The sequence below is a fragment of the Humulus lupulus genome, chromosome 1, assembly GCF_963169125.1.
Source record: "Humulus lupulus chromosome 1, drHumLupu1.1, whole genome shotgun sequence".
In the NCBI taxonomy this organism is placed as follows: domain Eukaryota; kingdom Viridiplantae; phylum Streptophyta; class Magnoliopsida; order Rosales; family Cannabaceae; genus Humulus; species Humulus lupulus.
Window position 1 is genome coordinate 177,004,755 of NC_084793.1, and position 22,101 is coordinate 177,026,855.

The 22,101-nt window shown below is 36.9% G+C and overlaps 1 protein-coding gene across 2 annotated transcripts in view; it reads left to right on the forward strand.

Annotated features, from left to right (window-relative positions):
• Positions 1-22,101, forward strand: part of LOC133800772 (mitotic spindle checkpoint protein MAD1) — a 36,043-nt gene that overhangs the window by 6,798 nt on the left and 7,144 nt on the right. The window contains exons 8-15 of one of the 2 annotated variants that reach the window (XM_062238830.1): positions 6,012-6,183; positions 6,575-6,691; positions 6,783-6,986; positions 19,891-20,053; positions 21,132-21,222; positions 21,331-21,400; positions 21,597-21,725; positions 21,886-21,924. In XM_062238830.1, coding sequence (XP_062094814.1) covers positions 6,012-6,183; positions 6,575-6,691; positions 6,783-6,986; positions 19,891-20,053; positions 21,132-21,222; positions 21,331-21,400; positions 21,597-21,725; positions 21,886-21,924 — 985 coding nt within the window. Of the gene's footprint in view, positions 1-6,011; positions 6,184-6,574; positions 6,692-6,782; positions 6,987-19,890; positions 20,054-21,131; positions 21,223-21,330; positions 21,401-21,596; positions 21,726-21,885; positions 21,925-22,101 lie in introns of those variants that run through there. The other variant, XM_062238840.1, reaches the window with a different exon arrangement.

The following is a 22,101-nucleotide window of genomic DNA, read 5'->3' on the forward strand; positions in this document are numbered from 1 at the left end:
ATGAAAGTATAGAAGTCTTGCATTAGGGTTCATTTTATTATAGTTTATTCCGTTCTGATTAATTTATGCATGGAGTGTGCATCACATGGATAGTTATTTTGCACATATTTTGACAAGGACCTTATTTTGTGCACGCGTCGATTGTCAAAAGAAGTAATTACCTCTGAAGAGAATGATTAAGTTGCTTCTTTTAGTTTATAGTTATAGCAAAAAGGCTTCGATTTAGTGGGCTCTGTCTGTTATCAGTAATTTCCAAACAGATATTCATTGTTTTCTTTTCTGTTATTGTAAACCTTTATCTTTTTCCAAGTTTTTATAAAGGTTTATAAAAAAATCTGATAAAAAATAAATGTTCCCCAATTATAAGAAGATAAGATATCCCCCAGAAAACAGAAAAAATGAAAATTAATAATAATAATAATAATAATAATAATAATAATAATAATAATAATAATAATAATAATAATAAACTATTGTAGAAATATTGTACATTAATTTCAGTATCAATACATTTATTTTTTTGTATATATCATTTGATTCTAGGCTTAAAATAGTTGACCTAGGTGGCTGTCAGATATGATCTGATTTGTACAGCTTACATAGCTGACTGGCTTACATTGAAAAAGATATCAAATAATACACTTCTCTACATGGTATCGGATCATCTTTTCTGAGACCTACCTCTCTTCCTCACGTGTATCTTCTCCAAACTCAGTAACAATCAGCCATGGCCAATCCCATTGCTCCAAAAAACACAGATGAAACCACTGCCATATCTGAAATTTCCAAAACACCATCTGTACCTATTCCCCACCAATATGACCAGCCTAATCTCCAAATAACCATTCATAAATGGAATGGTCAGAATTTCCTCCAATGGTCATAGTCTGTGACTTTATATCTTACTGGTTGTGGTCGCCTCGGCTATCTCACCGGCGACATTGCTGCTCCTGCACCCACTGATCCGTCCTTCACCAAATGGCATTTCGAAAATTCTCTTATCTCTTGGCTTGTCAACTTGGAAGTTGAAATTGGTTGGACTTACATATTTCTCTCTACTGCCAAAGAAGTGTGGAATGCTGACAAAGAAGCCTTCTCTGACCTTGACAATTCTGCACAAGTATATGAACTCAAGTCCAAATTTCGGGACCAAAAAATACTCTTTCTGTAACTCAATACTATAGTATTTTGTATAATCTTTGGCAAGAAATTGACCTATTTTATGTTTTAGAATGGAAGTGCTTCGATGATGCTTGATCGTGAGTGTTTATTTGATTTTTTACATGGCCTGAATCGTGACCTAGATGAAGTTCGTGGTCGCCTCCTCAGAAATTCTTCTCCTCCCTCGATTCGTGAGGCCTTTGTCGAAGTTCGACGAGAGGAAAGCTACAAGTGGGTAATGATGGGACCTCCCCCGACTCCTGAAGTAGATCATTTTGCTCTTGCTGCCCGGTGCCACCTCTTGCCGCTGAACCTCATGGACAGCGCTGTGAACGCCCATGGTGTGAACATTGCAGCAAGCTCGGTCGCACAAAAGCTAGTAGCTGGAAAATACATGGTAAACCAGCATATTGGAAGCCCAGAAATGCTACTACTGCTCACTTTGATGGGCGTGCTTTGTCTACTTCCCAATCTCAATCATTTCCCTTCACTTCTGATCAGATTGCCCAACTCCACCAGCTCCTTACCTTTGCATCTGCCCCTGAGCAAATCACTTTTGCCCCAAGTACTTATGTTGCCTGTACTGCCCAAACAACCCATTGGATAGTTGATTATGGCGCGTCTAATTACATGACTGGTCAATCCATGCAGTTCAACATTTATAATCCTTGCCCGGGTACTATTAAGATAAAATCGCTGATGGTTCTGTCTCCACGGTGGTTGGTAAAGGATCCGTTTACATATCCTCTTACACTTAAAAATGTTCTTCATGTGCCAAATCTATCTTGTAATCTCCTTTCCATTAGCAAACTTACCCTCGATAATGGCTACCTTGCTAAATTCACTCCCATATCTTGTATTTTTCAGGAAATGTCCTCGGGGAAGACCATTGGGAGTGCGAGGGAATGTAGCGGGCTGTATTACTTTGATGCTGATCCGCCACCTATTGAAGTGAATAAAAGTTTGCATTTTGGCTGTAATGTTTCTAGTGCTTTTGATATTATGAGGTAGCATTATTGTTTAGGCCGTCCTAACTTTCCATATCTTAAACATTTATTTCCTACTATGTTCGGAACAAAGACTTGAGCATGTTTAAATGTGAAGTGTGCTATTTTGCTAAGCATACTCGTTCTGTTTTTCGCTCTCACCCATATCAAGCATCAAAACCATTTACTCTTATTCATAGTGATATGTGGGGTCCTTCTCGGGTTAAAAATATTTCTAATACCAGATGATTTATTTCATTTATTGATGACCATACACGCTTAACTTGGGTGTTTCTTTTAAAAGATAAATCTGATGTTGCTACCACCTTCAAATTTTCACTCCATGCCTAAAAATCAATTTCAAGCTAATCTTCAGGTTTTACACACTGATAATGACACAATATATTTTAATTCCATCTTGGGTGATTATCTTATCTTTAATGGTATAATCCATAAAAACTCATGTGTCAGCACTCCTCAACAAAATGGGATTGCTGAAAGAAAAAACAGGCACTTGTTAGAGGTTGCTAGGGCTCTTATGTTTACTACCTCTGTTCCTAAAAGTTTTTTGGGGAAACTATTTCAACAGCAGCATATCTCATAAATAGAATGCCTTATCGGGTTTTACAACATCAAACTCCAATCTCATTACTCCAAAAAAGCCTATCCTCAAAATCATCTCATCTCTAATATACCACTCGACATTTGGTTGTACATCCTATGTTCATGTTTTAGGTCCTAATAATACTAAACTTGACCCTCGTTCCCTCAAATGTCTGTTTCTTGGTTATTCCTCTACAAAAAAAGGTTACAATTGTTTTATTCCCGTCAACCAACGGATGTGCGTCTCTTTGGATATCACCTTTGATGAAGAAAAACTTTTCTATCCCAACTCTTCGCTTGAGGGAGTGACAGTGAGTGATGCTCACTGTTGGGGTACTTATTTTCCAATGATAGGACCAGAGTTAGGTTCACCCATTAATCCTATTTCTACCATTTCTAATACTAAGCCTATTTTTGAAACAATCAGCCTTGAAAGAGAGAACAACGACCCACAAGATTTAGAAAAAGAGCTGTTGGTTTGTACTAGGCGACGGGGCAAAACACAAATAATACAGCCACCTACAGACACTGCCTCTCATGAGTCTAAATCGGCGACAACTCCTACTGTAAGTAACTTTTTGAATCCCATTTCACTTGATTCTAATTCTAATATGGAGAATCCAAGTGTAATTGAGATAGATTTGCCGATTGCAAAAAGAAAAGGGGTTAGGAGTTGCTCTCTACATCCTATATCTTAGTATGTGTGCTATAGCCGGCTCAAACCAAAGTTCAAAGCCTTTGCTGCCAAAATTGAAGAATTAATCATTCCAAAGAATATTGAAGAAGCTCTTTTAGTCCCTAAATGGAAGAAAGCCGTTAATGAAGAAATAGGAGCACCGGAGAAAAACATGACTTGGAAGGTTGTTTCTATGCCAAAGAATCAACATGTGGTAGGGTGCAAATGAGTTTTTACTGTATAATACAAGGCTGATGGTACTGTAGACAAATACTAGGCAAGACTGGTTGCAAAGGGGTTTACTCAAACATATAGGGTTGACTACATAGAAACTTTCGCACCAGTGGCAAAACTAAATACAGTAAGAATTCTATTATCAATAGCTGCTAATCTTGACTGGTCTTTGTAGCAGCTTGATACCAAGAACGCATTATAAAATGGAGATTTAGAAGAAGTGTATATGAAGATCCCTCTTGGTTTCAAAGAAAGATATGGACGAGAAAATGTGTCATCTGAAGAAATCTCTTTATGGCCTGAAGCAATCACCGTGTGCATGTTTTGAGCGGTTCAATTAAGTGATCAAGAAGCATGGGTACAAACAAAGTTAGACAGATCATACATTATTTTTTAAACATTCGAAAGATGGTAAAGTTGCTCTTCTTATTGTCTATGTGGATGACATGATTCTAATTGGAAATGATTTGAATGAGTTAGAGAACCTCAAAAGATTGCTAGCTCAAGAATTTGAGGTAAAGGATCTTGGTCAAATGAGATACTTTTAGGGTATGGAGATTGCAAGTACCAAACAGGGGATTTCAGTTTCTCAACGTAAATATGTCATGGATTTGCTTAAAGAGACAGGAATGCTTGGCTGTAAACCAGTTGCAACACCGGTGGAACCCAAAGGGAAGTACAAGAAAATGACAGAGAAACTAGTGGACAAGGGGATGTTTCAGCGACTAGTGGGGAAGTTGATATACTTATTCCACACAAGACCTGATATTGCTTTTGCAGTAAGCTTGGTTAGTCAATATATGCACAGACCTCTAGAAGAACACTTGGAGGCAATATACAGGATATTGTGATACCTGAAGAAGACACCAGGAAAAAGTTTATTGTTAGAAAGATTGGAGAAAAGGGTGTAGAAGCTTTCACAGATGTAGATTGAGCAGGATCCATTGAGGACAGAAGATCAACATTTAGATATTGTACCAAGGTATGGGAGAATTTGGTTACTTGGAGGAGCAAAAAACAATCCGTTGTGGCAAGAAGTAGTGCAGAAGCTAAGTTGAGAGCTATTGCTCAAGGAGTATGTGAATTGATCTGGATTAAACGTGTCCTTGAAGAACTACAACTTCAAAAGACAAGTCTTTTAAAACTATACAGTGATAACAAATTAGCAATCAATATATATAATCTGGTTCAACATGATAAAACCAAGCACGTAGAGGTGGATCGTCATTTCATAAAAGAAAATATTGAAGAGAAAGAGCTTATCTATGTGCAAAGCAAACAACAAGCTGCAGATTTGTTGACTAAAGGGTTATCAAATGAGAGTTTTGATGAGCAAGTGAACAAGCTGGGCATGTGGAATCTGTATGCTTCAGCTTGAGGGAGGGTGTAGAAATATTGTACATTAATTTCAGTATCAATACTTTCCTTTTTCTGTATATATCATTTGATTCTAGGCTTAAAATAGTTGACCTAGGTAGCTGTCAGATTTGTTCTGATTTGTACAGCTTACATAGCAGATTGGCTTACATCCTATATATAGGATATTGTATGTCTTGAAAAAGATATCAAATAATACACTTCTCCATAATTTCTGCTCAGGGAATTTTCCCCTTTGCCATTTAAAAGCCATATCCATATTATTTTTCTTAATTTTTTTGCATTTTTTTAAAAAAAGAATCTGCTTTTGGATTACCTATTTCTGTGCTGTCTTTTTGTTCTGGACTATGATAGTTGATCCATCGGGTTAAAAGCCAATGGGACTTAATGAGATGTATCTATGGGACAAATTGAAGTGACTTTTTTGTGGGTATCAACAGTTCAAGGATATGATAGACCCCCCATCACCTACACATATGCACATAGGCATCCAGGTGGACACAAGGCCAACTAAGCCCTGAGGAGTGCTCTTCCAGCAGCTTTGGGTGGTGCTCCCCCAGCTGAAAAGTTAGTTAGGCTTTGGAATTGGTGAGGTGGGTAATGGTTGTTATTAGGTGTAGCATAAGGGCAAGGGTAGCCTTTTTGCTTTTGCTGTAGTGGGAATAAATAGGAGAGTGGTTGGTACATGCTTTTTGTCTAGCCATTTGTAGTAAGTTCTTGTAACCTTTGGGAGAAACCAGGTTCTTGAATTTCTGGATATCAATACATTTCCTCAGTTTCTTCTTCCATTTCTCTGTGTTCTTGTGTGTTTTGTGTGATTGTGCAGGTAAAATCCATCAGAATACTGTTTTTTTTTTTTGGATTAGTTTCCTGTGTTCGAGCTTGAGTTTTTTTTGAAGCTGGACTTGTTCATCTGCACATTAGAGCAAGCTCATTGTTTGCTTGGCATTTGCTGAAATTTATTTTTGATGCAGAGAGGTTATTGATAGCACAATGAAGGTGGGTGAGGCAAATGTTCGCATGAAACAACTTGAGGTGGCTATGGATTCTGCACAAGTAGATAAACAAAAAGCTGAAGCTGAGGTTGCTTTGGCCAAAGAGAAGGCAGAATTATCAAAATCAGAGCTTAAACAGATAGAGAAAATGGTAATTGTTTATTCTCAGAGTCGCTTTTTGAAAGTAATAAGGTTTTATTATAGAATGATCAACATATTATACAGGGAGATGTTGCGGAAGATGGGAGGGGGACTTAAAGGAGTTTTTGTCTGATATAAATGCTATCTATCACAGCACTTTAAAGCACACATTTAGGAGTTTTTTTAATATGTCGAAGTGACATACTTTTAAGCTACTAAGATACCTTCTTTTTATTGTAAATAATTTTAATTTTTAGCTAATGGTTTATCGAATACTTGGTCATACAAAAAATGGAAGGAGCGACATCATTTCTTACCTTCACTTTGCTCCTTTTGTGTGAATTGAAGATCTTTAATGTAAATTTCGTTGTTCCTTGTTGAATCATATTGGACAATTGCAGCTTTCCATGGTTACTGATGAAAGAGATAGCTTGAAAAATGTTGTTAACAAGTTAAAGAAATCCAATAGTAGTGAAGCAAGGGACCAAGAAGCAAGTGGAACTGGAACTTTTGTCAAGGTTGGGAAAGTTCTCAATTGTATTATGGCACAATTTTACTTGCACAATTTCTCCTAAGGTGCTTTCTTTGGTCATGTGGTTGTGTTTGTAGGAGCTTGAAACATCGCTTTTGAAGAAAGAATGCTATATTAAAGAGTTGGAGACTAGTTTAATTGAACAAAAAGAAATCAATAGTAGTAAATATGAGGAAGTAAAGTTGCTCAATGAGAGGTTAAACAATGAAGCCAAGAGAATAAAATCACTGGAGAGGGAGAATGATAGATTGCGTTCGGAGATCTCTTTATTGGAGTCCAAGGTAGGTTCCAGTAATTTTTTGAGTTCTTTCACAGTAACATTGTCATAATTTCATAATTAAAGTGACTAGATGTAATATGAGCTTTTATATGATTATTATTGTATGTTCAAGGAAAAATTTGGCGAATGTTCCTAGTGAAAAATTAGTATTACATAAGGTTTTTCTTGGCTGCCTAGTGGACGACTGATCAAAACTGAAAGCAAAAACAGAAAATGATGAGAAGACATCTGAAGAAAATAGAGAGAAAAACTATCATTTTCCTTGATTTAGACTAGGCTATTGTACATAATTTATAGAAGAAGTTTGACAGAAAATCTGCCACTAATTCTCCTTTATTACATGATAAAATAATCCTTAAAAATTGGGCTTTTAAATAAAAACCTGATCACATCAAATCAGCAAGGAGATTTCAGATCTTAGAGATATTTTTCCTTTTATTGTAAGAATAAACCTAGAGAGAAATTTTCTAGCAATAAATTCGACAGTCAACAATATCTAATGAGCAAGCATTATGTGCCAACACTATCTTGGTATTCAGAAGGAAACTATTTCATATATTTTGTAACAATGAGACATGAGACTCAACAAATGGTCTTTTCTAATCTATTCCAGCAGTCTAGGTATGTGGCCATTCAATTTGTTTACATGCCTTGTTGCCAATGGGGTCGTAGGCCAGTTTGGCAGTGTTGTGTCTGGCGTACTTGTTGAAATGTGAGTGATGCTTGGGTTGTGCAGGTTGGTAGGGTGGCTTTATGTTAATTACCTTCTTTCCTTTAGATTGTGTTTGGTAAGAAGGAAAATGGGAGGAAGGAGAGGGGTGAGGGAATTATTTAATGGATTTAATGTAGGGTGGTTATTTGGTAGCAAAGATGGGAGGGAAGAGAGTGGAGAAATTCTTAGTTTTAATCAATTTTCAATTCTTCTAAATTGGAGAGATTTTAGGAGAGAAGTAACCAATTGAGTGGATTTTGATTGACGGTTACAAACTTACCCTTGATATTTATAAAAATTACAACCAAACATAGAATAGTAATTGTACAGATGGGCAAAAAAAAAAAAGAGAAAAAGTAACTATACAGATAATCTTTCTTTACTTCCACATCTTTTTCCTACCAAACAAATGGAGAAGATTTTGATCTTGTCTCCTTGTCTCATACCAAACAGGAGAGATGAATGTTTTTATTCCTCTTTCTCTTCCTTCCCTATGAAAAATACCTTTATGTAGAAATAGCGATAGCATATGTGTAAATACCTAAGGTGTGTTGTACAACTAAGTTTAGGTTATAAAATTTCTTTCTTTCTATTTTTTGCTTTTTTGTACATTGTATTCCGCCTATATATTGACCTTTCTATTCTTAAATAAAATTAGACTAGAAGAATTAGGGATGTTGAAGTGATCACAGATGCAAATTGGGCTGGGTCAGTTGATGATTGAAAGTCTACATCTTGGTATTATATAATTGTATGGGGTAATGTGGTAATATGGTGAAGTAAAAAGCAAATAGTAGTTGTAAGAAGCAACGTAGAAGCGGAGTATAGAGCCATGGCCCATGGAGTGTGCGAAGCAATATGAATCAAACGACTATTAGGGGAATTGAAGATTGAATATGAAGCCTCTATTTAGCTCTACTAAGTTAATCGGTCTACCATCAATATTGCACATAACCCTATACATTATGACAGAACTAAACACGTGGAAGTTGATCGTCACTTTATTAAAGAGAAGATTGATGGAGGAACTATGAGCATTAAATATGTACAGACGGATCAACAATTGGCTGATATTCTCACAAAGGGGTTATCCGAACGAGTGCTTGATTTCCTAGTAAACAAGCTTGGACTCGTCAATATCTACAGTCCAGCTTGAGAGGGAGTTTTGACTGATAAGAGAAAATAAAAGGAAATCAATTCCCATGATTTGATTGTAGTAGTAATTTAGTAGTTTCCTTATTTATAGGATTTGTAGTTATCTCTTGATTGTTAGGAAAATAAAATCCTAAAGATTTGATCTTTTTAGTTCAGGGATTGTTTATTATTCTGTAATTAAAGTTGTGATACGAGTATAGCCTATATAATTCTAGCCTTAGGTTGTAAATGAATATCAGAAAATAAAAATATAGAAAAAAGGTGATTATTTCTCACCATTTACACATGGTATCAGAGCTTTAAGGCTCCTTCGGTCCTCTCTGTACCTTGCTTTCCAGGTCGCAGCTCTCCTCGGCTCTAGGCGTCTGCTCTAGGCATTCTCATCAGCAGTCAGGCGACTTCCAGTTCGACCCCGTCGCTCCAGTCCGGCGCCTTCTCAAGTCGCACGACCCTCGACAGTTCTTAGAAGCTCTCGGTCTCGTCGCTCTAGTCCGGTGTCTTCTCCAGTCGCTCGGCCCTCAGCAGTTCTCAGAAGCTCTCGGCCAGTCCTCTCCGTCGCACATCTCCTCAGAAGCTCGGACTCCCAGCCGCCAGTCCTAATCTCATGAAGATGTCTACCAATGAAGATGCTACCTCTCAAACTATTGGGCCTCACTCAACACAAACCCAACACACTAAAATTAACCCTAACTCCAACTCAGCCCAATGGGTCTATGAGCTCTCTTTATAGCCTGAACAGTGGTTCCCTTAATATTATAACCCATAAACTGACTGCAAAAATTATTTGCAGTGGGCCCAATCTGTCAAACTTGTCATCTGTGGTTGTGGGAAACTAGGATACATTACTGGTGATCTCCCAACACCTCCCTCAACTGATCCTACACACAAGGTATGTCAAGCTGAAAATTCTATTGTTCTTGCGCGGCTAACTAATTCAATGGACTAAAAAATCAGCCGCATATATTTATTCTTTAAGACTGCTAATGAGGTGTGGATGTTACTCAGAAAATGTATTTAGATCTCGGTAACGCTTCTCAGATTTTTGAAATCCGTAAAGCTCAAAGAAATCAAGCAAGGTAATCAAATTGTTAGCCAATATTTTTCAGACTTGCAAGACTTGTGGCAGGAACTCGATTTGTATCTGGATACCACACCACTATGTGCTATTGCACTACGATCCATCGGCAGCAGTAGAGAAAGAACGAGTTTTTGAATTTCTTACGGGGTTAAACACTAATCTTGATGAAGTCAGAGGCCGTTTGGTGGATTGTGCCCCATTTCCCGACATTGAATAAGCATTCTCTGAGGTTAGACGTGAAGAAGCAAGTTGTCGTGTCATGCTCGCTACTCCTGAACTGCAGCCCATTGAAAGTTCGACTCTTGTTTCCAAATCCGTCCCTCTACCCCATGGCAGATCCATTCCTGACCCTCGTCATAATCGTGAGGGTGACAGACCTTGGTGTGATCATTGCCAACGTCATGGTCACACTCGATCCACTTGTTGGGTAATCCATAGCAAACCACCCAACTGGACCCCAACGCCGCTAAAATGAGAGAAAGGCCTACCAAACTCAGACTGAGAATAACACTGATCATAATAGTGCTGCTACCCCTTTGTTCAGTAGGGAACAACTTGCCCACTTATACACTCTTTTGAGTCACTCATCCGTGAAACCCAGTTCTAGTCATAGACTCGGTGCCTTCGTGCAACTCTGGTAATTTTTCTTCCACTTCCCAAACACCATGGATCATTGATTCAGGCACCACTGATCACATGACAGGTTTACCACATTTGTATGATACTTATTGTCTTTGTTCTACTAAATCTAGTGTCACAATTGCAAATGGCACCCGTTCTTCTATTGTTGGAATTGACACTGTTAAACTATCTCCTGATCTCATTCTTAAATCAGTACTTTATTTTTCTACTTTGCAATGCAATTTAATCTCTGTCCACAAATTAACTACTGATAAATTCATGTTCAATTCTTGTCAATTTCAGGATCTATCACCGGGAAGGATGAATGGCAGTACTAGGATTCGTGACGGAGTTTATTTCTTTGAAAGACAACATCCAATAAAAGACTGGTCACAAAGCGCGCATAGTTATTGATCAAATACCTTTGGGTTCAAGTTTAGTTTCTAATTCTTGTTCATCGTTTGTTTCAAACTCTGTTTCAAATTCGGACTAAAAAACAATTATGTTATGACATTGTTGACTTGGGAATCCAAGTTTTTTATATTTAAAACAATTATTCCCATCCTTTTTTGTCAATAAAAATGTTGTTGATTTCCATTGCGATATTTGTCAATTTGCCAAGCACACGTGATTCGTTCCCTCAAAAAATGTATACACCTTCCAACCCATTCTCTCTCATTCACAGTGACATATGGGGACCATGGGAAGCGATGGTTTATCTCATTTATCAATGACACACACGTATCACTTGGGTCTATCTTCTTAAAAATAAATCTGAAACATGTCAAGTTTTTCAAAACTTTCATCATATGGTCCAAACACAGTACCAAACGTCTAAGAAAATTTCGTACAAATAATGGTGCTGAATATTTCAGTACCAGTATCGGTCCTTATCTTCTCCAAAACGGGATTTTTCATTAAAGCTCATGTGTCGATACTCCACAACAGAGTGGAGTTGCTGAACGCAAAAATCGCCATCTCTTAGAAGTAGCTCGTGCTCTTATGTTCACTATGCATGTCCCTAAATATCTTTGGGGCGTTGCTGTCCTTACTGCTGCTTATCTCATTAATCGCCTTCCTCGTCGACCCTTTTAGTTCAAAACACCATATTCTATTCCTCAATCTCTATATCCTCACATCTCTACAAATACTCTACCAGTACAAGTATTTGGTTGCATTGCTTTTGTGTATGTTCACTCCCACCATCGAAGTAAATTTGATCCTAGAATCATTAATACATTGTTTTTGGGTTACTCTCCTACCCAAAAAGGCTATCAGTGTTATTGTCCCATCACCAAAAAATCATTTATCTCATGTGACGTCGCCTTTTTCGAGGACTCCTTCACTCCCACATCGCTTCAGGGGGTTGTACAACCATCACCAGGAAGAAGCTTCGTGGTCGTGGGGTTCGAATTACCCTTAACCACTCCTTTTCCATTTACTTCTTCCACTCCACCTTCTTCTGAACCAGATATCACGACTTTCCCTCCTGAACCAAGAAATCCACCAACCTCTCCAAAAACCTCTCCTGAAATCACTAAACCAGAAGGACATCCTCAAGACCAAAACGTACAGAAAGAGATTTGGGTGTATTCCAGGAGAAAGAAAAAACAAGTTATGAATCCTCAGCACAGTCAAGCACCCAATCCGGTGATAGAACCACTTCCCTCAAAAGATCCAGGTACTCTTCCATCAAATAATTGGTCAGATCTAGATATTCCTATTGTATTGAGGAAAGGAACTAGATCTTGCACCCAACACCCCATTTCAAAGTTCATTTCTTATTCAAAATTGTCATCTCCATTTAAAGATTTTACTTCTAGTCTATCAGATGTTGCGATTCCCAGGAATATCGAAGAAGCACTTGATTCTCCCCAATGGAAAACAACAGTTCTTGAAGAGATAAGAGCACTTAAACAGAATGGAACGTGAAAATTAGGGGAGTTACCACCAGCCAAGAAGGTAATAGGGTGCAAATGGGTATTTACAATCAAATACAATGCCAATGGATCTATTGAGAGGTACAAAGTTCGGTTAGTTGCCAAGGGTTTTACTCAAACCTACGGCATTGACTACACTGAAACATTCGCTCCAGTTGCCAAACTCAACACTATCAGAGTTCTACTCTTGCTAGCAGTTAACTTGGATTAGGAGTTGCATCAACTTGATGTAAAGAATGCATTCTTGAATGGGGAACTTGAAGAAGAAGTGTATATGAGTCAGCCTCTGGGATTTGAAGAATCTCCCAAGACAACCACAGTCTGCAAGCTGAATAAATCACTCTATGACTTGAAACATTCTCCTCAAGCGTGGTTCAATCGTTTCCTGAAAGTTGTCAAAGAACTTGGCTACATACAAGGTCAGACTGATCACACTCTCTTTGTTAAACACTCGGGAATTGGAAAAATGGAAGTATTGATTGTGTATGTTGATGACATAATTATCGCTGGTAATCACATTGAAGAGATGAATTCAATCAAAGAAATGTTGGCAAAGGAGTTTGAAGTCAAGGATCTCGGTGCACCCAAGTATTTTCTGGGTATGGAATTTGCTAGATGCAATAGAGGTATTTTTGTGTCCCAAAGAAAATACACTCTAGACCTTTAAAGGAGACAAGCATGCTCGGAAGTAGGCCCAACAAAACTCCAATCGAGCTCGGAGACAAAAAGAAAATGTTTGAAGGAAGTCCTGTTGACAAGGGAAGGTACCAACAGCTAGTAGGAAAACTCATCTACCTCTCACATACTAGACCTGACATTGCCTTTGTAGTAAGTCTAGACAATCAATACTTGTATGATTCGTGTCAAGGACATCTCAATGCAGTATATAGAATTTTGAAGTATTTCAAGCAAACACCAGGAAATGACCTTTTTTTTAGAAAGACAACTGAGAGAAAGGTTGGGGTGTTCACAGATGCAGACTAGGCTGGTTCTGTTGATGATAGAAAGTCTACATCTGGATATTGCACAATGGTATGGGGGAATGTGGTAACATGGCGGAGTAAAAAGCAAACAGTGGGTTGCACGAAGTAGTACAGAAGCAGAGTATAGAGCCATGACCCATGGAGTTTGTTAAGCAATATGGATCAAATGTCTATTAGAGGAATTGAAGATTGAGTATAAAGCTCCTATTCAGCTCTATTGTGACAATCAATCTACCATCATCATTGCACATAACCCTATACATCATGACAGAATTAAACACGTGGAAGTTGATCGTCTTTTTATTGAAAAAAGATTGATGGAGGAATTATCAGCATTAGATATGTGCATACGGATCAACAACTAGCTGATATTCTCACAAAGGGACTATCTGAACAAGAATTTGATTTTTCTAGTAAACAAGCTTGAACTCATCAATATCTATAGTCCAGTTTGAGGGGAGTGTTGACAGTTAGGAAAATCAAATCCTAAAGATTTGTTCTTTTTAGTTCCCTGATTTATAGAGATTGTTTATTATTCTGTAATTAAAGTTGTGATACGTGTATAGCCTATTTAATTCTAGCCCTAGGCTGTAAATGAATATTAGAAAATAAAAATTGATTATTTCTCACCATTTGCACATTATCTTTGTGATTACATTTTTATTTTGTAATTAAGGGTATTTGGTGTAGAGACCCTATATATATACTCATTGTATACTGATAGAAACACATAGAAATAAGAAATACAATTTCTTCTCACCAATTTTATAGATACTCAAAGTCAGGCCGATCATGCCCTGTTTGTTAAGTTCTTTTTAACGGAGAAGTTGACAATTCTTATTGTCTATGTGGATGATATACCTAACTGGAGACGATTTGTGTGAATTTTAAATCTCAAAAGACTTCATGCTTCTGAGTTTGAAATCAAAGATTTATGACCCCTCAAATACTTTCTTGGAATGGAAGTAGTCTGATCCAAATATGAAATTGTTATATCTCAATGAAAGTATATCCTAGTTCTTCTAAAGAAACTGGAATGATTGGAAGCAAGCCTGTTGACACTCCAATGGATCCAAACTTGAAAGCAATTCGAGGTGAGGATTCAACTCCAATAGAGAGGGGGAGTTATCAAAGGTTAGTGGGGAAACTAATATATCTCTCTCATACTAGATCTGATATCGCTTTCTCTATCAGTGTGGTAAGCCAACATATGCACGATCTATTCAAGAAGCACTTGGAAGCAGTTCGTCGTATTCTAAGACATTTGAAAATGACACCAGGTCTCGGTTTGCACTTCAGAAAACACAACAATCGAGACTTAGAAGTATACACAGATTCTAGCTGGGCTGGAGAGCTGATCGACAGACGATCAACCAGTGGTTATTGCACCTATGTATGAGGTAAATTAGTCACTTGGCGCAGAAAAAAGCAGTTTGTGGTCTCAAGGAGTAGCGAATATCATGCTTTGGCCTTGGGTATATGTGAAGGAATGTGGATCAAAAGGCTGATGAATGAGTTGAGAATTGACTCTCCCGAGTCCTTTTAAAACAATGATAGTCAAGCTGTAATCAACATTGCTAAGAATCCGGTTCACCATGACATAATTAAACATGTTGAAATAGACCGACACTTCATTTATGAGTTGGTGAATTCAAAGGTCATTGAGCTCAACTACATTCCTACAAAGAAACAGTTTGCCGACATCCTAACAAAGGCCCTACCAAGAACGCATTTTGAAGAATTTAATTCCAAGCCGAGTTTATATAACATATACAACTCAACTTAAGGGAGAGTGTAGAATTAATGATAGCATATGTGTAAATAACTAGGGTGTGTTGTACAACTAAACTTAGGTTGTAAAAGTTATTTCTTTCTATTTTTAGCTTTCTTGTACATTGTATTCTGCTTATATATTGACCTTTCTATTCTTCAATAAAATCACATTAGAAGAATTATTTCCAAAATCTTCACTTTCTTTCCTTCATTAATATCTTCTCTTTCCTTCCAGTCTTAATTTGCTGTTTTGGTGATGTTGTGTAAGTTTTGCTGACTGACTTGGGATGCTTGCATATACTCCCACTCTCCCTTTCATTTCCTTGCATCCTTTCCCAACTCTACTACGTACAATTATTTATTTTCATACATATAGCTAGATTTATAAAAGGATATATATATGCATATAAAGATCCTACAGCTGTAATCAAATCATAATGATTTGATTTTTATTCTAATTTGATTTCCTTAATAATTTTGTCTACACTTCCCCCCAAGCTTGACTGTAGATGTTGATGAGTCCAAGCTTGTCTAATAAGAAATCAAACACTTGCTCTATCAATCCTTTTGTAAGTATGACAACCAATTGTTGATTAGTAGGCACATACTTGATTTAGATAATCCCTCCATCGATCTTCTCTTTTAATGAAGTGACGATCCACTTCTACATGCTTTGTTTTGTCACGGTGAATAAGATTATGAGTTATACTGATGGTGGATTTATTGTCACAATAGAGTTGAATGGGATGTTCATACTTAATCTTCAACTCTTCAAGTAGTCTTTTTATCCAAATGACTTCACACACTCCATGGGCCATAGCCCTGTACTTTGCTTCTGCACTGCTCCTTGCAACAACAAACTTTTTTTTACTTTGTCATGTTACCAAGTTACCCTATAGGAGAGTACAATAACCAGATGTGGATTTTCTGTTGTCGATTGCTCCAACCCAACCAGCGTCAGTGAAAACTTCGACTTTTCAATCACTTGTTTTTCTTTTTTGAAATATAGCCATTTTCTTGGTGTTTGCTTTAAGTATCTCAAAATTCTATAGACAACATTGAGATGTCCTTGACAAGGACTATGCATATATAGACTTATGAGACTAACAATGAAGGCAATGTCTGGTCGAGTGTGTGACAGATAGATAAGCTTGCCAACCAGCTGCTGGTATCTTCCTTTGTGAACTGGATCTCCTTCGAACATTTTTGTTTGTTCCTAAGTTCAATAGGAGTTTTACTAGGCTTGCTTCCTAGCATTCCTGTTTCTTTTAAGAGGTCAAGAGTGTATTTCCTTTGAGACACGGAAATACCCTTTTTGCTTCTTGCAAATTCCATACCCAGAAAATACTTTAATGCACCAAGGTCCTTAACTTCAAATTCCTTTGCCATCATTTTCTTGATAAGATTCATTTCTCCAATATCATCATCAGTAACAATATTATCATCAACATAAACTATTAAGATAGTTACTTTCCCTTTCTTTGAGTGCTTAACAAACATAGTATGATCGGTTTGTCCTTGAATGTACTCAAGATTCTTGACCACCTTTGAAAAACGATCAAACCAAGCTCGAGGGGATCAAACCAAGTAGGACTCTAATGGTGTTGAGCTTGGCAACTGGAGCAAAGGTTTCAGTGTAGTCAATTCTCTAAGTCTGTAAATCTTTTGGCCACCAAACGTGCTTTGTATCGCTCGATAGAACCATTGACTTTATATTTGATAGTAAACACCCATTTGCACCCTACCATCTTTTTATCAGGTGGAAATTCCACTAGGCTCCAAGTGTTATTTTGTTTCAGTGCTTTCATCTCTTCATGTACAACTGCTTTCCATTCGGGAACACCAAGAGCTTCTTCAATAGTCCCGGGAATAAAAACACTTGACAAACTGGAGGTGAAAGCTTTGAATGAAGATGATAGATTAGAATAAGAAATAAACTTGAGATAGGATGTTGGGTACAAGACCTAGTCCCTTTTCTCAACGCAATAGGGACATCTAGATCAGAATTAGGATTTGAATGATAATTACCCGACACATTTGAAGATGGAGGTTCTATCACCGGATCTGGCTCTTGACTGTGATGAGGATTCATGACTCGGTTATTTCTTTGAGAGACATTTCTTTTAGTGTAGACACGTAGCTCTTGTTGTTGTTGATTCAACTTACGAAGACTTGTCCTTATTTCCATGATTGGATCAAGTTGACTATTTGGAGTGAGAGTAGATGGAGCTAGAGTAGAACCAGGAACAACTGAACCATTAGGAAGAAGAGTTGGAGTAGAACATAGGGACAACTGAAACATTCGGACGAGAAGGAGATGGAGTTAGAGTAGGAAGATCTAGCGGTAATTCTAATTGTAGGGTGTCCCACAACCACTGAGCTTCTTGCTCTGGATGAGTTTGCTCCCCCTGAAGCGAGGGGGAGAAAAATATGGAGTATCTTCAAAATAACTGACATTGCATGAGACATAATTTTTTAGTGAGAGAACAGTAACACCGATAACCTGTTTGAGTGGAAGAATAGCCAATAAAAATTGTCTTAATAGCCCTAGGGTCAAGTTTACTACAATCATGAGCATGGATGTGGACAAAAGCTACACAACCAAAGGTCTTTACAGGAAGAGTATTGGTGGAAATATGGGGATAAGAAAGATTAAGTACCGAGTATAGTGTCTGAAACTGAAGGGGTCGACTAGGTAGACGATTGATAAGATATGTGGCTGTTAAGATAACATCTCCCCAAAGATATTTTGGAACATTCATGGTAAACGTAAGAGCACGTGCTACTTCCAACAAATGGTGATTTTTTCGTTTGGCAACACCATTTTGTTGAGGGGTATCAACACACGAACTTTGATGAAGAATCCCATTTTGTAAAAGGTATGGACCTAAAGTGGAATTAAAATATTCTGTTCCATTATCCATACGTAGAAAATAGATTTTGGTCTGAAATTGTGTCTGAAGCACACGATGAAAATTCTGAGACTTGAAATGCCTCAGATTTGTGTTGAAGGAGATATACCCAAGTGATATGTGTGTGATCATCAATGAAATTATGATCCAGCGTTTCCCATGAGAAGTAGTAACTTTGGAGGGTCCTCATATGCCACTATGGATAAGGGAGAATCAAGTTGTTGGAGTATAGGATCTTGGAGGAAAAGAGGTTCGTGTGCTTAGCAAGTTGACAAATATCACATCGAAAAGAAACAGAACTTTGATTAGTGAATAAGGATGGAAACAAACGTTGTAAGTAAAAAAAACTTGGGTGACCAAGTCTATAATGCTACAACATTATTTTGCTAGAATTAGAAACAGAAGAAGAACTAGATATATGAGATTGGTATCTTATAGAATATTGAGTTTGAAAAAAATAAAGTCCATGAATCCTAGCACTGCCAATCATCCTCCCCGACGATAGTTCCTGAAATTGACAAGAATTGGACACAAACTTGGCAACACAGTGATTATCAAAAGTCAGTTTGCTAACATAAGTCAAATTACACGTCAATGATGGAACATGAAGAACTGATTTAGGGAGAAGACTAGTAGATAATCTAATGGTGCCTATGCCTGCAACAGAAGATAAAGTACCATTGGCAATACGAACATTAGATTTATTAGAACACGAAGTGTAGGAATCAAATAAATGACGAAAACTTGTCGTATAGTCGGAAGCACCCGAATCAATTAATCCATGGTACTTGAGAGCCTACCGAAGAGATTATGGCAGAATAGAGATTACCAAAGGGTGCATGTGATTGATTAAGAAGGCTGTATGAGGACAAAGAGGATTCTTAGTCGTTGGGGTGGCGAATGGGTTGGCCTTCAATGGTTGTTGGTTGCGGATGATGGGGGTCGCCAATGAAAACTGAGTATTGCTTAGCACAGCGAGCTTTGGTGAGTCCTTCTGGCAGCGGCGACAACAAAGACGAGAAGATATCCTGAGCATCAGGCAGAGGGATTGTGATTGCATCTGAGGTTTGAAGAGAGCCAAGGGGCTCATTGGACTGAGAGGAAGCTGCGTTGCTAGTGGTCATTGCCAGAGAAGAAGAACAAGGCAGCCTATGGAAAAGAAAAAAAAAAAGAGAACCTTATTGCTATGATACCATGTAAAAATATTATGAGAGAATAATTTTTGTATATTGATTTTGAGAAGAATAGTGTACATTTATAGGCTGAACAGAATAAAAGACAAATACAAAATAAACTAAATCCTATATAAAAAAAAAAAGAAAGTATACATGTATATAAAGATCCTACAGCTGTAATCAAATCATAATGATTTAATTTCCTTAATAAATCTGTCCACAAAAAGTATATTGCTAGTAAGTTGTAACTTGTTAGCAATGGATTTGTATATACTAGTAGTATCAAAATTTAATGTTTTAATAGAATTTATCAATTCTAGTATTGGTTGCCTATTGTCAAATGTCTCATCTGATTCTCATATTTGCTATATATATGTATAAATATATATAATTTTACTTTAGATTTATGTCTGCTCACCTATGTATTTAAGTTAAATTAAATATTTTTCTTTTGTTGTCTAAAATTGTCATCTTGTTTCATTTGGAAATGCATATGGTGTTACTGACTTCTTGCCCACTAATAACTTATTGGTGTGTATATTTTTTTTTATTGAAGCTGGGTCATGGGGATTTTTCTGCTGCAAATACCAAAGTTTTACGTATGGTGAATACTTTGACCGTCGATAATGAGGCAAAACAAACTATTGAAGCATTGCGAACTGAGCTGCAAAAGACTAAAGAGAAGTTACAAGCAGTTGAAGAATTGAAAAGTCAGTCAGGTATAAACACTATTTCTCATACAACAAATCTTGTATGTTTTCCTATTTCTCTATTTTTAAGTGATGTTGTATTAGAAATTATTGGATAGCTCATGCATATGATCTGAAAAAATGTTCTGTAGTTTGTATAGGCTTTATAGTTGTTTTTGTTTGGTTGATTTCTGGTGCTTTAGCTGTTATTGTAACTTTTCAATTTTTTCTTCCTAACAAAAAACAAACTTATAGGTTCACTATTATATCTTATAGCTAATGTAATTTTCTTGACACAAAATGTACGTATTACCAATATCTAATGTTAGGAATCCATAAACCTGAATTACAGTTCATTATTTTTTTTTCTTTCTGCAACTCTCTCATAATATTCATGAGGAGAAAGTTGTGATTTATACCTGACTGACTTTTCAATTCTTTGAGACTTAAAGCTCTTCTGCTTCAGCTTTTTCTTATCCTTTCATGTATTTTGGATTTTCTTTCCTTGATTATACAAGAGAAATTCAATTTGAACCAGTTGATTGGTTTGGGGTCTTAACCTGTGGATAGTTTCTTAAGCACTGTTTTTAGTATTGTATGGTTGTCTGGTTTGTCACAAAATTTGAATGCCAGGCAGCTGGAAATAGAGTGATATTAGCTGTAGGATGAACCTTATAAAATATTTATCCCCTTTCTGGAGGATCCATTCTGGAATCAATTATGAAAGTGTAGCTGTCACTTGATTAGAATACAGGGCTGGATGACCCTTGGTTGAATGGATTACCTCAACAGTTTAACTTTATACAAGCTTAATTGGGCAGAAGGAGCCATATGATAGAATAACAACTGTGTTTGGAACAGTAATTTTCTATAATTGTCATATGCTCAACAATCTTCTCTTTTTGGTATATTAAGCGGGGCTCGTGATTTGCTGATCAAAGAGCCACATCATTGCTATCAATGGGTTCTTATGTTGATATCAAAGAGCCAAATTCGGTTTTTGTTTCATTTACGCCCACACATAAAGGAAGGGTGTTAAGAGTACCATGCAATCGTTGACCCACATTTTTAGAGTTTAAATTTTTGAATTTTTGTTTAAACTTAACAGGTGACTCTGGGAAACTTGTAGACTCGTACATATCTGGGAAGATAATGCAGTTAAAAGAACAAATTGCAACGTTAGAAAAGCGTGAAGAAAGGTTGCTTGCTGAAAATAAATTCATTCTTATTGTGTCTTACTCTTCTTTATAATGCAAAAATCACGTATTTTAAAATGTCTGGAACATTTTGATTTTCTCGTCCAACAGATACAAAACCGTTTTCGCTGATAGAATTTCAGTGTTCAGGAGGGCCTGTTGTGAACTATTTGGTTATAAGGTATGATACAATGTTAGTAGTTGTGTTTCAGCACATTTCAAAATACTATGTTCTTTGGGGTTCATGCAGACAATGATTGATAATCTTCAACCTGGTTTGTAATGAGTTTTGAAGTTTAGTTGATTGTCTATATGCTACATTTACAAGAGAGAAAGTCTATGCTAGGTAGTGTTCATTAATCTTATATTTTTCTCAGATTGTAATGGATGAGCAGCAGCGTCCTAATGGAATTCCAGTAACACGATTTGCACTCCAATCCATTTATGCTCAAAGTGATGAAGAGAAGCTTGAATTTGAATATGAATCAGGGAATACAAATATTTTGGTAAGATGGTCAATTTGGATCACGTTGGATGGAATTGTTATGTATTTATGTGATAATTACAAGTGTTATTGGTAGATCATAAATGGCCCTATTTTTTTATAATTTTTTTCCAAATCTTTTGAAGAAATATTATTATATGCTGAAGCCTTTTTTTCAACAGATAAATGGTTATACCTCTCAGCCTGAGATATCGCGTCAGGTATGACTGCATATATATTATAATTTATAGAGCTGGTAGGTACATAAATTTTCGTCCTGCATTTAGATCATGACGAATCCTCACCAGGGCCGTAAAAGGTGCTCAAAATCTTTGATTAATCTATTAATAACTTTTTATGACCTGGTGCTAAGGTTCTGTCCTGTTAGTAGTTACTTA